Source organism: Kryptolebias marmoratus, linkage group LG14, assembly GCF_001649575.2.
Source record: "Kryptolebias marmoratus isolate JLee-2015 linkage group LG14, ASM164957v2, whole genome shotgun sequence".
NCBI lineage: Eukaryota > Metazoa > Chordata > Actinopteri > Cyprinodontiformes > Rivulidae > Kryptolebias > Kryptolebias marmoratus.
This window is the reverse complement of record NC_051443.1, coordinates 19,659,912-19,678,778: the sequence shown is the minus strand read 5'-3', so window position 1 is coordinate 19,678,778 and position 18,867 is coordinate 19,659,912. Positions and strand designations below refer to the sequence as shown.

The 18,867-nt window shown below is 35.6% G+C and overlaps 1 protein-coding gene across 1 annotated transcript in view; it reads left to right on the top strand.

Moving 5' to 3' along the window:
• Positions 1-18,867, top strand: part of si:dkey-112m2.1 (transmembrane protein 132C) — a 144,422-nt gene that overhangs the window by 82,504 nt on the left and 43,051 nt on the right. Inside the window, exon 4 of the mRNA XM_017410450.3 lies at positions 3,709-3,852. Within this exon, the coding sequence (XP_017265939.1) occupies positions 3,709-3,852 (144 nt within the window). The remainder of the gene's footprint in view (positions 1-3,708; positions 3,853-18,867) is intronic.

The following is an 18,867-nucleotide window of genomic DNA, read 5'->3' as shown; positions in this document are numbered from 1 at the left end:
ATTGGTTAGATTCTCTAAAAGGCCAATACAGGCTTTCCCTCAAGGAAGTGGTGAGACCTCATATTTTAGTTTATCAAACATTTTCATTTAGAAAAATATGTTTTATTCTGTTCAATTTCAGATTGTGGGAGTTACAGACTTCCAGCAAAACTTTGAGTTTTAACTTCTGTAGAAATATTTAGATGACTCTGCAGCTGAAAGGCGTATAGAGTGAGAACCATCTTCACTGTGAACAAGACAAGGAAAATACCTGATACCTCCATCCATTTTTTTTTTTACTCGCTTCTCCATTCCGGGTCGCGAGGAGCTGGTGCATATCTCCAGCAGTCACTGTGCGAGAAGTGGGGGACACCCTGGACAGGTCACAAGTTCATTGCAGGGCCACGTAGAGACAAACAACCATTCACACTCTCACTCACACCCAGGGACAATTTAAGAGTTATCAGTTAACATAACATGCATGTTTTTGGTCTGTGGGAGGAAACCGGAGTAATGCCACACAAGCTGCTCACACTGACACACTTCATACTTATATGAACAAAAAACTATAGGCTTCAAGTTACTCCCACCTACAATATAACTATTTACAGTGACCAGTTTTGCTGGACAGCACAGTTATTTTAGATGAAATGCATAATCTACATGTCTTTATTTGCTATTATTTGTATTTTTAATTAAAAATGTACTGCAATGAATAGATTTTTGTGAATAAAAAATATTTTTAAGTTAATTTTATTTATGCATCATACTTTAGCATTCACCAAGCAACTCAAGGAAAAGATATGTTGACATATTATTTGGTCAGTGGCTGTCCTGGTGTGTTATTTCTGAGAATCAATCAGCTATTACAATGAAGAGTTGAAAAAAGTCATTTCTGTCATCTGTAAATACTCATCTCAACGATGCAGGTTTTTGTGGATTTAATGAGCCACCTTCATGTGCTGATGCATGTGAAAGGGAACCTCCTCTCAAATTGCTTTCTTTTATTGCTGTCCCTCACAACGCCACTGATTGTCCCCCTTCACCAGAAATCGCATTAGCCAAACCAATCTCATTTACAACATGCCATTTGTTAATTTAAACCTCTGGCTTGATGGCAGTGGCACATGCTCGAGTTTGTTTGTGAAATACTGCATGAGTAAACATATTAAAATTCTGTCAGATTAAAAGGAGGAAGGAAGGAAAGAGGGAAAAAGAAAGAAAGAAAAGAAATGGGGGAAGGAAAAGAAGGAAGAAATGAAAACAAGAATGAAGAATGAAGAAAAACAGGGCAAGATAAAAAGAAGGGCAAAAGAATGAAGGCAGGAAGGAAGGAGGGAGGGTAGAAAGGGAGAAAAGGAAAAAAGAAAGTAGAAAGGAACAGAGTAAAGAAAATTAGAAATTAATAAAGAAAGGAAAGAAGAAAAGAAGAAAAGAGGTAAGTAGGTAGGAAGGAAGGAAGGAAGGAAGGAAGGAAGGAAGATGTAGGAAGGACAAAAGAAGGAAAGGAAATAAAGGAAGGAAGGAAAAAACAAGAAAATTAGGAAGGAATAATAGAAGAAAAAAGGCAAGGGAGGAAAGGAAAGAAGGAAAGACCACAGGAAACACAAAGTGCTTTATTGAACACCAATATTGATTGATTTATCAACTAAATACTTAATTGAATAATTTGTCTTTTTTTGACAGGTCAAATATAATTAAAAAAACACTTTTTTGGCTAGAAGGATAAATTAGTCTAAATTTAATTTCCAAGTAAATGCAAAATGCTAATAAACGTGCAATCAAAAGTTCTACCCCAACCACAGAAAGGTGCTGTCAAATTAAGAAAAAAGCTAAAAAAATATGAAAAAGTGATGTTTTGTATATGTCATATAGAACACTGCATATGTTTCTTTGATTATTGGTTCCCTTGTCACTTGTTAGTGGTAAAGCTGGTTATGAATTTATAGTTATTACTGTGGTTTGAATAAGATGGCAATCTGAAAACAGAAGGGCAGAAGGCAATCAGTTGCTTCCCCCAGTTTCAGTCTTCAGCTGCCACACTCGTGGCCTTTATCTTTGCTCGTCAGGAACAGCGACCAACACAAGGCCAGTTATTACTACAGCAGAAACTGTGATAAGATCAAAGGTGACCGGTTGAATACAGAACATGTAATGACTGTGCTCTTCTAAGCACTGCTGCTTGGGTTGTCATATCATTATTCCCCTGTAAAAGCTCAAGTTTTTTGGTCATCCTCTACAGATACTTCACAGATCTGAAATGAGGACAGTCTCTGATTATTTTGATATGGGACAAGAATTATTGAGCATTCATCTTTTACTGAAGTGAAATGGGTTTTTTTTCTCAACTTTCTGTGTTTTTACTTTAGACTAGTATCCCTTACCATCTTTCTTCTTCATTGCTTCTTATGCCCACAAATCTTGCTCCATTGGTGCATGAAGTATGAACAGTAATAATTTGATATGTTGGATAAAGAAGTTCCGAAAGCGGCACGTCTTGATAATTTCATGTGACAGAGGAAGGAATAAGAAAAGCCACAGTGTGTCAGTTTACTGATAAAGGAGGAAGTCATGGTTATTCAGCACTTGTATATCTGCCCACAGACTGTGACCATAAATAATGGAAGTGATTGTAAGATAAAATGGTCAGACAGGTGGTTCAAAACTTGAATGTCTTTAAAAACTCCAAGTGCAGAGAGAAAATTACCTCTCTGTCAATATTTTGCTCTTTACTTTGGGATAAATCTATTTTAATCTTCAACATGTTCATCAGTTGGTTTAAGATTGCTAATTAAGAATCCCATTTTATACAGCTAATGTTTTATAATTTGTCTTAATGCTCCATTTCAACTTAAACAGCTTAGTCCTTCCCTGATTGTCTCATTCTTTGACATCTTGATGTTGGAGCTAGAGAGTCTGTCTTAATGAGCAAAGTTTTTCTACAACTTCAATTTTCAGACTGACAAGAAGCTACCAGCCAGACCAATTTTCAAATATGAACTTTGGACAATATTAACATGAGGTTTTGACAAATTCAGCCTTTTGCACTGGGGCAGCTTTGGCCCAGTGATAGGAGAGTCATCTTCCAATCAGAGGATTGGGGGCTTGATCCCCAGGCTCTGCAGCATGCTGAAGTTTCCTTGGGCAACTGCCCCCGATAAGCTAACTGATGTATGAGTGAAAATATATTAAAAAGTAAAATATAAAATATAAGTAAAAAAGTACTGCATAAGGAAGCATGTACATGGATGATTGAGAAATACATTGTATAGTGCTCTGCTGAACTTCAGTAAGGTTATAAAGGTCCTATATAAGTATAGATCATTTGCCATATTCAACACATAAGACAAAATTGTCCACATAATCTACATTTTTTTTTACTAAACAACATTTTCAATCTGATTTAGGTGAGATGTTGCTTCCAGTTAGAACTTTCAGGAAGTGAGACATCTGTCAAGAGGGTAAATGTGAATATACAGACCTTTCAATAAAAGCAGGAAATTCAGGCTTCACTATATGCTCTGCTAGATCTGGAGTTTAAGTGTGTGAATACATCTATGGTGGCTATAGAGGAGGAATAAATAAAGGTTTTTGTATTAGATAAAACTATCTTTGCTACAACCAACATAAAAGAGAATGAAGAGCTTTGGTAACCGAAACATATTTTGGAAGATGAAAGAAAAAAACAATTTATTTTGTTTTTGACTGCTATGTTTTTGTGTGTTTCAGGGTCAAGCTGAAGGACGGTGTGGCGTTCCTCGGTGCAAGAGCCAGTAACCCGGTTATGTGGACGGTCAGTCAGGACGTCAGAAGTGAGGGTCATCGGGTTGTTACCCTGCACTGCCACAGGAAAGAGAACAGTTTTAGTCAAAGGTAGGACTGTATCTATCCTTCTAGTAATTAAGTACGCTACTGAAATACATATTTAAGTGGTTGAACCACCGAAAAATAGCACAACACTATTTTTCGGCAAGTGTCACTAAAGAGTGCAAGTCGGCTCTCATTTACATGGTAGCGTGACAAAAATTGTGTCATTTTGTTCTTGTAGTAGCTTTGTTTGCAGCTTCGCAACACAAGGCCCTGGGCAAACTTTTTCTTATAGGGATTTAAGACAAGTATTGTGTGATTGGTCAGACGTTCTGGGCATGTTGATGCGGAAAAGCCTGAGAGCTTTAATGGAGTCATTTTGCTTCTACTGCTCCGGCTATTAGAAAATACAGCTGTTTTAACAACTGTTTGAGCAAATCAAGGACAGAAGATATGAGAAGCCATCGGGAAGAAAGCCATTTAATTACTGTAGGAAGAGGGAGGAGCTTCCCAGGACTTCTGAGCTGAGTATCTCGTGAACTATGAAAAAGGTGTATGTGAAAACTAACATATCGCAACCACGTGACCGCAAACCAACTTCTTGACCTCTAATGGAGTACGCTGGTGCCTTAAGCAATGGATGACAGCTTTTGAACAAATAATTTTTTGTGGCACTGCAATGCTCTTATAGTCTTAGTGTAGCCAGTAAAATGTATTGGTCAGAGAAATGTTCACTTTTACATTCACATAATAAATGACTGATGATATGCTATATTTTACATCCCTTTAGAAAATTTTATTTGAAAAGATTAGAGCCTGTTTTTTGTGTGCCTTAAAACACATCTACATAAGAAGTGTTTTTAAGTTATTAACTCTTTTACAGGTATTTGACAATGCTGATGCTTTACAGATGGACAGCATCACAAGAAACACCTTAAGTAGTTGTTCTAATTTCCTTTGGATTACATTGAGTTTTATTGTTTTGGAAATTTAGTTATGGTTTCGATTTTTGTATTCTTTATCATCATTGCCACTAAATGTCCTGCTTAGTCCTCATTTCTGGCTCCTCACATACCACCTGTATTATCTTAGTAATCAGCACACGTGTCATCACTCAGCAGTCACTCTTCCAATATATTTCCTCCTGTTCTTTCTCAGTTCATTGTTTGATCCTCTGTTTACTCATAGATCCTGCTGGTTGGGCCAATTTTTGTTCTGTTTTGTTTTTGAATTCATCTCGCTGTGGCAGCACCTTGTCTTTAGTTTTATTTTCAATAATCAACAAGGACTTTGTCATCTCCCTGCTTTCTCTGCTTTGTTCACCTGCATTTTGGTCTTTTCCACCCCATTTTATGAGATAAAATTTCCCATTTAAAACACACCTTATCTCACAATACCGATTCCCTGTCTTCAACTTAGCTTTTAATGTCACTTATTTTCACTGTGGTATAAAAACCAATTGCAATATACTTATTTTTTGCTTTGGAGAATATAGATATATATTTTAAGAAGAGGTGTAGGAGGAGGTAATGCAGCTGCAGGCTAGGACTTTTCTTAAAATTGCTGTTAAATTTAAAGCTGATCTAACTTCCGAGCACCCAAAATTGTCACAAAAACAATCTAATCTGAAAAATAAAAACAAATGAACAAACTTCGAAAGAATTTTTGAGTCTAAATTGTACTAATACAACTATGCTTTCAAAACTGTTGTCATAATAAACATTCTGTTTATGTAGTTTAAGACACACAATAAAATATGTAATTTATTACAAATCTAAAATAACTTCAATCCTTTCAATAGGCTTTTTGACGCATGCATCTTTTCACTTTCAGCAAAAGGATTTTATCTGATTTTTGTATATATGTGTGGGTGATTAAATTAATTCTGTGTGTATGTGTAAGGGTCAGTGTACAGTATTTGACATTCATCGCAGCAGCTAAACGGCTTTCAGCAAAGACAAAGTAGCTGCACACAGGAAGTGACACACTGTGGCTGGTTTGTTATTTCCTGCTGTGTGTTGAGGTTATGACAGTGATGAATGACAAGTCATCTGTAATTCACATGTTTCTCTTTTGCTGTCCCACTGTGGAGAAGAAACACTGAATTATACAGGTCTGCTCAAAAACAAGGTCATAATATATGGAATCAGGTGTTCTGCTTTGCTATTCTGGTCTCAACAAAGGTCCATCCTATGGCAAGGACACAAGCTATAAATTGGGTGGTTTTGTCAAGAGGTTATGTATTTTGTAAACATGCAAGCCTTCATACATTCTGGCCTTAGCAGTAAACAAATCAGTAAAAAAAAAAAAAAAAATTTAGAAGGTTTTTCGATTTTTATTTGTGGACAAAGCATTCCCTTTTATCTCAAGCTTCACTAAACATATTTGCATTAAGAGACAGAGTTAATTCTTACAGCTATTACTGGTGCTAAAATGAGTTGTGTTACAGTTATATATGCCTTTTATAGTCTTGGGCTGCAGAAGTTAATAATGTTGTCTGCCTTGCTTGTTTTAGGTTATCATTTGCAGAGTCACTATTCTGAGGCATCTAAAGCTGTTTGTGGAAAACTTTCTGAACAATGGCCAGTGGACTAGGCTACTGTGAAACATATGAGGGCAGTTACTTTGTTTTATGAAGCTTAAAAAAAAAAGAAACGTTTTTTTTGTTTGTTTGTTTTTATTAACTCTAACACAGGTGTTGTCACTGCATATTGTCTGAAATTATTTACCAAAGACAATCATCTGTGAGGCAAATATATGTGTGTGCTATTAAAGTGAAATGTGTTTTGTTTTGCTGACATTATTCAGTTCAGTCTTGTGGATAGAATGCTCTTTTCTGCTCTCCTTTCTAAAATTCAGTCAGTGAAGCCTTAGATTGTCACAAAATAACCACAAGCACCACACCAAATGTGTTGTTTTAATCAATTATTACTTAGCTTCTTTTGTCAAATAAGTGTGTTGCACACTAATAAAACCTTCTTTTATCACCAATAACTCCAGGAAAAGTCCCTCCTACAGATGCTACCACAGGATTTCCGCCCAAATGAGATCACAAATACCTTAAACAAGCAATAAAAAGGTATTTTTGGTATGATATCATTTGAGAAAAAAAATCACCACATAATGTGATATAAATAGACCATGCCATTGTGTAAGAAACACCCTATTTTATATTCCCGTTTGACTTTTAGATTAGAGTGCATTTTGACTTGTTGGTACAAGAAAACCAGGTGTAACATCAATTATGACTCAAATTCACTGCGTGTTTCTAAACAAGGGGTCATCAGCAAAATTTGCTCAAGGGAAGGCAAAGTTTTTCCAAGCAGATGGTGATGAATCAAGCCTTAGATTAACCACAATTCTGATCATTTTGGCTGGTCTCTTTTATTTTTTCTCTCATAAACAGATGGTGTTTGTATTGCTCTCTTTTTTTAAAAAAAAAAAAAGATCTTAAAGTTTTCCACTTTTCAAAAAGGTTGTGGCTTTACTTGTAAATCAAATGTTTAAAAAAAATCATGTTTAAAAAAGAAAAGTATGTTTAAAAAAATAAATTATTAAAACCAACTCAATCTATATTTTTTATCTGCATTTTGTCAATTAAACTGTTTTACTACAAAAAAGGATAATGAATTTAAACAAAGAAAAAGCAAAGTAGTTGAAAATATGTATCACTTAGGTGAAATAAATACTCACTAACCAAAAAGTCAGTAGCCCAAAAAGTAACTTGATCAGTTCTGTTTTCAGTGCAGTATATCATCCACTAACTTCAAAGTTGTTCCTATCTTTACTTTTTTCATCTTATTTTTCCGTCTGCCATTGCAGCCCCTGCATTCGTACAGTGAAAAGTTTGTTGAAACTTCGCTGACAATATGGCAAGACCGGCTCCCTGAGATTCAAGCGGCTTTGCAGATGATTCCAAACACAAAAGCACCCTTTTTTGCAATTCAGTACAGGTTTCTGAGAAAAGTCTTGGGAGCAAAGACAATCACTTCTCATACATTTTTAAGGATAAATGTTGGTGGGTTATACAGGGGCAAGCAAATAGCTTTGTATGGCAAATACAGAAAAGCTCTCTGCCGAGAAAAATGTGACAGCTGTTGAGTCTGTGTAAATATGCATCAGTTGCTTCAACCCACACAAACAACATGTGAAGAAAAGTAAAGGTTTAAAGATTTCATATGAACCTCAGTGCTCTGTGGTAGACTGTATCTAATTTGTGTAAGCATTGCAAAAAGCATTCATGTTCTCTATGTGAAAAATTCTAATTGGAAGTAAATAAAAAAAATTGTCTTCCACCCTTCATTTTTGTTTTATTTGTGCCTGTATAAGTTTTATGCAATGTTTGCAATATCTTTCATTATCGCCTACTGCCAAAAGGCGAATATAGTTTTTGCCTGGGTCTGTGTACGTGTTCATGTGTCTGTCTGTTAGTTAAATATCTCATAAACTACTGAACAGATTTCAATGAAACTCTAAGAAATTAATCATTGGCTGTACAGGTACAACGGATTAACTTATCACGCCTATCAAGATGGCTACTACAACTAATCAACCTTTGCTTACATAAAAATGGCTATATCTCTGTTAACTTTACAGATATTGAGGAAAAATTTGGTGTTTTTTTTTTTGATAGCTGACAGTCATTCACAACGCATACTCCAAGCGCTAACAGATCACATAAGATACTGCACGAGATTGCACACATTTGATCAAAATGGCTATAATTTTGTCATTTATCAACATAAGATGATCTTAGTCTAAAACACTGGCATGAAAGGTGGCAGGTGACAGACATCCCCTCAGACTTTTAAATTTTTATTCAGTTTTTCATTATTGTATCATGTCCATTTCAAACATGCTAAAAAGACATAGTATACATGGGTGTCCTGTAGCCTCCTCTTGTCTCTATTATTTCTTTCCTAGTTGATTTTTTTTTTTTTTAGTGAAGACATCCTTCAAAATAATGTCTATGACCAGTTTCAGGGTCATAGGCAACAGGACAGACGAGAGTAGAGACAAAGAGGTAGAAATTAGTCAAATGAGATGAGCCTTACGTCTCACTTCCTCAATAAGCTGCTGTCATCATGCTGAAATCATTGGCAATATTCAATGTGAAATGTGATTCTCTGAACTTTAATCATGAAAAATAAAAAAAATGCCATGAGAAGTTGGATAAGCTGTTTGTTTTTTAAACAAGGTTACTCCAAAAGGCAAGTTATATGCATAATGACGTTTTTTTTTTCTCCTTTGTTTTTATTTATCTTCATCTTGATGCAATTTTTGAAATCTTGCTTCTAAGGTGCATTGGATATTGTGTTATTTAAAGCAAAAAAACCAAACAAAAAAACAGGTTTGACAGCTGTTATCAACAGCAGCAGCTTAGTACACCTTTAATGACAGAACCTGATCTCCTGGAAATGATCTGCCACAGAAAGCCATTAGAGTGACTATATGCTCTGTTGGAATACTTATTAGGTATCCAAAGCCTTTCACCTAATCATCTGGGAAATGACTCTGTGACACCATTCATCCTTTACTCTTTCATCTTTCTTCTGCAGATGTTATGAAGGCAGACACTGGTTTACAGTGAGGTTGATTAAGAGTAAAATGAACAGGCCAGGGTCGCAAACTTTTCCATCTTTGTTTTTGACCATTTTTGCACCATTCTGTTTCGTTATAGAGGTTTCACGCCTCAGCTCGTGCTTTTTACACGTCACAAATTGACCTGCCTGTAGCATAATTTCTAATAGCTCTGCAGTGTTACATATTAGAAGGACTCCCCGCATGTTTTATCTGCCTTTGGTTGAATACCCACAATCCTTTACTGTGTGGAGGCTGAGACTGATGCATATGGAGTTTCGTCAAGTTCAAAACACATAGGCTGTTGGGCTAAGATTTTACATATAATGAGCATTTAATTGTAGCTTGTTTACAAGAATTTTATTTGCATAACAAGGAAAGCTTGGTTGTGAAACCACACCATCTGAGGATAAAGAGGGAGCAGGAGGCTGACTGCAGGGCAGGAGGTTTAAGACATATTTCTGTGAACTTAATTTATGCCTGTTTAGTGAGTGCATTTAGGAAATTTAATAGGTTAATTGTAATATTTTTCTTTTTATCACCCACTGCTGAAAAGCGAATGTAGATGACAATGTTTTCACCCATATCTGTATGTGTTTTTGGAGAATGTCTGTTAGCTAAATATTTCATGAACCTCTGGACCAATTTTAATAAAACTTGCAGGAAGCAATCATGGGGTGTACATATACAACTGATTCCATTTTGGAGTCAACCTGATTTAAGATGGCTGCCACAGCTAACTGACTCTAAAAAAACACAAAAAAGGCTATAACTCAGTCAATTTGACAGACGTTGACCTAAAATATGGCATGGTAGTAGCTGAGACTGATTGCTCAAGAATTTAAAAAATGTGCCATAAAAAATATTCTTTGCTCTCTTGTCTGTTAGTTAAATATCTCATAAACCACTCAACAGACTTTTATAAAACTTTCAGGAAATAGTCACTAAATGTGCCCCTACAACTGATTACCTTTTGTAGCAAATCAAATTCAAGATGGCAGCCACAGCCAAATATTATTATTAAAACCAAAACATTTAGTTATTTTACAGATATTGTGCTTAAATTTGTTTGGTCAAAGTCATTCAAAACACATATTCCAAGCAAGGCATCTGTTTATATTGCATGAAGTTCTGCATAACAGTATTTTTAAAGTTTGACCAAAATGGCTCCAGCTTTGTTATTTCTCAACATAAAATTATCTTATTTTAAAACTTTGAAAGGCATCAGGCAATATGTATTCCTTCAAGAAATGATACGCCTTTAATTTTGGTTGTTTTACTTAGAAGAACTGAGTTCAATAATGAGAAAAAAAGAACTAATTTTATGTCCTTTGAAAGGCTTTTTGGTCAGATATATCAGCTGTAGCATACTGACAAAAAATAAAAATACAAGACATTCTGTCATGATTTATTTTTAGCTCCTTTCATATTCCTGGACAGTCGTACTTTAATCAGACAGCTTAAATAAAAACATTCTTGCTAAACCTGATTGTTTGATTGCAGCTCTTCACTGCAGTGTTTGGAAAAAAAAAATCACAACAGATTTTATTGACTCACCCTGCATGGCAGGAATCCTTTCAGCGAATCTCCTTAGCTGAGTTTTTCATATCTTTTTTTTAACAAAGACATTTTATCTCATGTTACAGACAGCATTCCAGCATTCTGCAGCCAGATTTAGACATTTTTATTAAATACTGTAAAGAAAAGTGCTCAGAGATGTTCCGTGTTGTTTGTTCAACAAACAAGACTATACGCACATGCGCAATGCCAAACGTAGATGTTTTATTCTCACTGTAAAGATTCGTCCTGCCAGTGTGTGCTGTTTGACACAAAACCCTAAACAAATAAACAAAGTGAACAACGAGAACCCTCCGGCATATTTTCACCTTCAAAGTGTGAGGGATCATGAAACATGCCACCACAGTTAGTTTATCTGCTGCTGCTAGAGAGGACTCCTACTGTGAGCATGTGGGAGTGAGGTTTACTCTAAAAAAGACTGACAGGGAAGTCTCAGAACACCTACACCATGATGCAAGCCTGTAAACCAAAAGGTTGCTTTCGATAAACAACAACACAAGCTCACCTCTGACTGACAAAGCCGCAAAACACCGGGATGAACCGAATTAAAGTTTAGCCGCCTTACAGTTTCATCAGTGGCGTAAAGAAACTTATCCTGGCATTGGGATTTCAACAAATCTTGCAAGGAAGTTGCACAAAGAGTTCTGTCAGTTCATTTAATTTTTAAATTTTTTTCCTTTGTCTGAGTCTGCTCAGTGTGGAAGCTCCGGTTTGAAAATAGGTTAAAGATTCAAATTGTTTTCCAACAGCTGGTGAAATCCTGTTTAAGCGTCAGTGAAATCGAGGCTTGTCATTGTCTGTTTGCCCCAGCCATCTGCTGAGGGAGTGACATGAGCCTCTGCGGGTCTCTCTGTGAAATAAAGGAAGCAACAAAGTGAGTGTGTATGTGTGTGTTGAATGGAAGACTTGTTTTAAAATGGTATGATTTGCATACTATGTTCCCAGGAAAGAAGAAAATCACAATTCTCACATAAATAGCCCATAAAGATTCTAGTTAGAAGAGATTGCCTTTGCTAAGCATTGTTATATCTCCACACAAGATTCCCTTCCGGCGCTGTACATCATATGCGATTTTTCATTTTTATAGGAGATTATTTGCTGAGGTAGTTGTGAACCTCAGTACTGGGTTTATAATTCAGTATTCTTATTGACTTTCAACTGAAACAAATCATAACTGCATGGATCTCATGATGCTGCAGTGCTCTCCATATTGATGATAAAATAGGTAATTATAAAAGAGCAACGTTTCCTTTTGGACCACTGTAAGCCTATAAGGGATGGCAATTACTTTTTGTTATAACTGAAAAATAAATGGATTTATTTCAATGAAGTTTTTGTTCAGACATGTATTTACAGGATAATTCCTAATCATAGAAGCCTTAGCAAAACAATGGGTTGTGGTTTTGCCATCCTACTTGTTTTAATTTTTTTTTTTTAAGTAAAACATGATATTTTTTTTATTTTAAAATAATTATAAGCTGCCTATGTCAATAGTTTATTTGTTATTTTAATGATTTAACTGGACAAACTTTTTATTTTCAAAAGGATAATCCACATTATTCAACACAGGTACTTAAGTTTATCATGTAACTGTGTCAGATTTAGCCAAACAGACTAAATTTCATTCTCACGGTAATGGTACCTTTGGTAACTTTTTGTACCATTTGTACCAATTATCAAAAAGTTCAGATTGGTGGTACAAAAATAAATTGTAGAAAAAAAAATTGAAAACAAAAGGCACCATTAAAGCTGTTGGACAAAATACAACAACCACTACTAATTATTTCAGGAAATTTAATTGCTTAACAACATTACTGTTTAGATTTAGAGAATAACCTGTAGGTTGTAATGTTAGTCTTTAGTTGCTCAGGTAATGAGCTAAAGTTATAATAATAGATGATCATTGTCATGGCAAAAATAAAGCATCCTTTTTAGAGAAGAAAATAAATGAGACTGGGAATATTTGTATATTAGTTTGTGTTTTTATTGTCATGCATACTTCAGGAAGGGAATTAACGGCTATTGATAAAATCAGACTTTGACAGCAAGAAGACAAAAAAAATAATCAATAAAGAGAACAATAAAGCTTTAGATATGTCGAGAAGACAGCCACTGTGGTTATCAGTACAGTCTGGTTAACAAAAGGACCAGCCTTGGCCAGTTTAAAGCAGAACGAATGCAGACAGTTGTATCAATGAGGCAACAAAATGACCCCAGCTGTATCTGCAATACAGCTGAGTGAAGACACGTTGTTTGATCTTGTTTTCCATAAAAGCCAACTTTCAGCACCATAAATAAAAGAATAAATATTTTACTTTTAGCTGGATACTAAGGTAATGATCTTGTTTGTGCACCATGAATCTGTGGTGATTGTGTACAATTTAAGGCTTTTTCCAGTTTTCAGCGGGAAAAAATGCAAGTTGTATTGGCAACACAAATGCATTTATTACACTTGAATAGTTTCTCATTCAGCGTCAGGTGGAAGCTGCACTTTATGCATACTCTGTTCTCATTCTAAAGCACTAATTGGAACTGAAACAACATTTACATTTTAACCCAATTTGACTGATTGCTCTCATAATATGGTAATAATCGCCAGAGGCTGCATAAGGGTAACAGTCTTTCTCTGCTCTCATCACTTCTCCCCCTCTCTGTGACAGCTTTTACCACACTTTTTTACCCTCAATATGAAATGCATGACTTTTATTGTTTGGCTTCTTATGTGTAAATTCTCTTATATAGTAAATAAGATAAATCTGTTATTTAAACATGCATTTGATAAGTGGAAGCATCCTGTAGTGGATATATATTATATTCTAGGTGCAGATTTTAAGAAAACAAAACAAACAAAAAAAAATTTACGTTTTATTTTGAAAAATGTAGTTTTGACAGATATAAATCCACTATGTCCTTTTCTCTGTAAACTGCAAGGCCACGTTAACATGCATTGTTTTGGTCAGTGAATACATGTCTTTCAGGCAGCTTTTTTCCATTCCATGAAGTCGTTAGGAGTCTGAGTCATTGACAGAACAATGATGAGAAAAGAATGAATGAGAAAGGAGTTCAATAATCAGTCCTCTTCAGTTTACGGTGGAGAGGTCAGAGGGCCTTGTGCTGTTCTTACTGATTGCACTGAGCTTAGCTCACATGCTGAATAAACGCATATAATCAATGGCCATACGGAGCAGGAGCTTGTAGGACTGCATTTACGACTCGAGCTAAATCAAAGGTCCCTTTGGTGCAATCTGATTCCAATGGAGGAACTTTCCACACATCAGGAAGACCAAAGGATGTTAATAGCCTGCCTGCTGAGGATATCTCTGTGTGTGCATGTATAAAATGCAATTATTTAGGTTTATCTGATTAAGTGGGAAAACACCATCACTATTACATTGTTTTTTGAACAGCTGGACATAATTCTTTTGTTTTGCCATTGGTTCAGTTAATGCTAAAAGGAGGCCACTCAGCTGCATAAAGCAAAGGGGAAAGATTAAGGTGTGTGTTGGGGAAGGAGCCGGAATATTACAGAGTGCAAAAGAAATAAGATGCAAATTTACATGTGTGGGTACCAATGCATGTGGTTTCCTGGGTGCCCTTGAAAATGTAAATAGTATTCTGAACTGTATTTTGGATGATGGATAAGAGAAACAAAGCAATTACCTTCCCAGGTGGTCTAATTTGAATGAAAATCATTGCTTTCTTCAATTGGTTTATGCTACGTGAAAGCAGCAGAAAATTGTATATAAAAATATTTTAATATGTGCCCTAATCCTTTTATGCAATCATCCAAACATCTTATTTCCATGTGCTTACCAGTGATGCTGTTTTCACTGAAATAGATTTCTTACAGAGGTCAAACGTCAAGTTGATTGTTAGATGTTCCTGCAGTATTGATCATATGCGTTTTAATTTACATGAACTGAGTGGCCTTTCTTTTCTTTATAAGAAATGGTCAATAAATGGTCTATTAAGACAACAAACATCTGAGTTTAAGATAACCCCACACAAACACACACACACACACAAAAAAAAAGTTTTCTTTTCTTCACTGTAAATCTTTAATTTAGGGAAAAGATTTCAAAGTATCTTTTAAGTTAAATATATACTCTTTCCTCTTTCCTTCTTCATCAGCACCTTGAAATAGATATTTCCTCTGATATCCCTGATCTTCACACTGTCAGGAAACTGGTATATCTGTCTGTTTGAAGCAAAACCTTGTTGATTGAGGCTTCAGGGACTTTAAATATGGCCTTGACTGCGTGGCTAATCCAGGTAATGCAGCCAAAAATGTGATGAGCCATAAACTAACACAAGCTGAACTAGTTTTGTACTGCGATCCTTTTTTACTTATTTTTTTATTTATTTATTTCACGACAATCAATGGGTTCAACAAACTCCTTAACTCAGCTACAGTATATGCCTGTTCTTACAGTGTCCTGTTATGCTGAAAAAGACTGTAGAGTGTACCTGATTTATCAGCTACCAATGCCAGCAATGATGGGGGTTGCCCACAGACAAGCTGGAGATTAGCCATGGAGCCTGCTGGTGTTTGATAAGGCAGGCCTATTGGCCTTGGGACCCTGAGCTCACAACCCTCTGATCCATTTCATCCTCTAATAAATCATATGCCGAATCCTTGGCTCCTGTTTAATGCATTTGAACTCTCTTTGAGGTACCACAAGAAAGTTGTCCAGGGAATTCCAGCACACAGTCCTGTTTTAACTGCTTAAACTTAACCCTATGTAGAGTGGAGTTAATAGAACTCACATTAAACATGGGGGAGAGAGGGGGGTCTCTCTCTGAAATTTCCTTCAAAAAGTTAACATTTTCAACATACCCTAGGCAAATTTCTGAGGTGGGGAGGAAAATGTGATTTTGCACAACTACCAGAGATTATGATAATTCCTATAGGAATGAATGAACTTCCAATTTGGCATTTAAAAACATGCGGAAGCTTGAGGGAAAATATTTATGTGTGCTGTTCTCAATTTTGTGTTGAGGCAATAAATTTAGAAAAAACATGACAAGTTAGACTAAAACAGTAAAAAAAAGTAAAAAAAAAATAAATGCCTGCCTCAAGTAAAACCCTGCCTTGACAATCGAATATATGCATTGTACATAGTAGTTTTTAAATGACTATCATTACCTTCATCAATAAAAAAACAAAAACACATAGACGACCTTGTTAAAAACAACAGAAGCCTTGTAATGCCAAAAAAGTTCAAGTAAATACAAGTCTTTGCCTTTGTTTGAGGATTTTTTTCACATATATTTTCATATATCATAATAACTTGACCACACTTGTAATGTTTTTATTTTTGAAAATTTCAGTACATTGATGAAAATTTCTGTATTATGATCAGTGCATTGAAACTCTACGTAATTTATATAAGGTGAGACAAATTACAACACCGACACCTTGGAAAGATGTCCATTCCACTCCTGTCCAAAACACTGTTTAGAAATAAATGTAAGGGAAGAAAATGAGGGCCTGTATGTCTAATCCATAAACACATTCAAATGACGAGGAGTTCTGTTTACTTGTCAAAATAATGAGGCAACAAAACTGCAGTAAGGGTTAAGGGTCAGTAGAAGCTCATGGTGGGGTTGGGATTCCGATTAACCCTGGCCAGGTACAACATGTTAACACATTTTACTGGAGTAGTTGTTTTGTCTTTCTTTTCCTTTTTATTTTGTTTGTTTGTTCATTAGTTTGTGTCAAGTCATGGACATAGATGGAGGCCTGTGCTCATATTTATTGGCACCTCAAGATTGTTTATGAAAAAAGGTAGACTGAAGGAGATTTATGGGCAGAGATCATGCAGTCAGTGTCAGAGATGAAACTGGACTGGTTCAAGGAGACATAATATTGAAGGCATTCATTTCCTTGACAGAAATGATTGCCACTATTAATTTATCAGTGGCAAAGTGACCCAAATAGTATACCATGAAAGAAAAGTTGGCAATGACCCTAAAATTATGCTTCATAAACAAGTCATCCAATACAAATAACCTCATGGATTGTTTGCCCATGCCCTTAAATATAAGCTAAGTACCATTCTTTAAAGTAGGACCCCTTTAAGACTGCACCTTAACCAAGTAGGATATTTGATAGCCCAGTAATACAGTTTATTTGGGCATTTCCATGACTACACTAATGTCATTTTCTTGTAAGTAACACAATCTTCTGAAGGATGCAAGCAGAGCTGTAGAGATGCTTTCAATGATGGGACAAAAGTTTGAGGCCAAGGTAAGACAAGCAGATTCTCTTCGACCAAGTAACTAAAACACTTTCTGCTTCATAACTGAGCAGACAATAACTAAGCAGACCTACTGTAGACAAGCAGTAGTAGACAATAACATTAGTAAGTGACAGAAAATGATCACAATTAGGGCAATTTTTCATTTTTTCTTATTTCATAAAGTTTATGCACTCAGTGAGTCAGACTTGTTTGTAAAGTTTTAAAATGGTTTTGAGAAATCATTCTTCAGACTTTCTAAAGGTCTTATAAGGTTTTTATCTGAATATAGGCTGCTATTTAAATACCTTTGATTTAGTCTTTGAGCATTTTAGACGGAATTGTTTTTGCTTTTTTTATTTTTTTAAGTAAGTAAAGCACTGAACCATAATCCAAAAAACAACATAAAAAGGCACCTAATCTTAAGAGATAAACTATTGTTGTATCTACACATAACAAACAACTTAAGAAAACAAAAGCTTAAGTTTTGACTGAAAGGGATTTGTTACTAGCAGCTTGTCACACACACAATTTGTGCCTATGTCCCATTGTTTCTCACTATATTTGCTAAAATACCTTCAAAAAACAATCTGAGAAGCATAAAATAGTATTTTAATTACCAACAAGATGACTACCAAAGAATTATCTGTTAAAAACTTAAAAACGGCTCAGCTTAATGATGACGCATCTCTCAGGTCTTGTGTCAAGTATTGCATTTGTTTTCTCTTGTCTTAAGAAAATCCATTTCAAATGTTTTTTTGCTGCTTTAGGTAGGTTGTTTAAATATTCAGCTTGTATTTTCTTTTCATCAACTTGTTCATTTTTCTCAGATTTTATTTTTAAAGACACATTGCAAATTATGTTGTCATGGTCAGATTCAAGGAAAATCAGAAAACCACATAAAAAAAAAGTTTTTTATAACTTATGACATGATTTGGTGCGTCATAACACAGTTTAATAATATGGTCCAATGTCACAGCAGGACTGAAAATAAACGCTTGTTTTGTCTGCTTTTGTATAAAACCTCACAACTCAATCCATCTCCTGAAGTTCCTGTGGGAGTAAGAGGAAGGAGCTGATCGTCTTGAGGGAGGGCAACCTTGATTTTCTGGTAGATTTTCTTTGTTCTCACATTGTTATTGGCACATTGGGAGATAGAGTGACTCACAACAAGAAAAAAAAAAGTTGATGGAATCTCTGAGGTGCGGAAGGGGGAAGAGGAGGGGAAGCCTAAAAAAGTGAAATGAAATGACAGACGTATAAAAGAAAACTCAGCAAGTGTGATGACTCTTACTGACTCACAAAGCCTGAAATCGTGAGATTTAACAGTTGCAAGCAACAACTGTGAGCCAAATAATGAAAAGGACAACTTAATCTAATTCCTGTCATCTTTGTGTGTATGTGTAAGTAAGAAGAAAACGATGAAGTGTCATTTCTGGTGGAGAGTTTAGACTCCAAGGGGGGAGATTAGCCAGTCTCACTGAGTTGATCCTTATTGTCCAGGATAAGAGGATGAGCACCGTAGCACTCTGGAGAATTTTACTAACACTCGCAGAGCTCCCAGAAATCAATATGGGGATAGAGGCTGGTGTTTATACACTGACTGATTGTGTTGTATCATATTCACTGCCTTGCTCAAAGCTTATAATCTGCTCCTCAAGAGCAGTTTGGTAGCAATAAATGG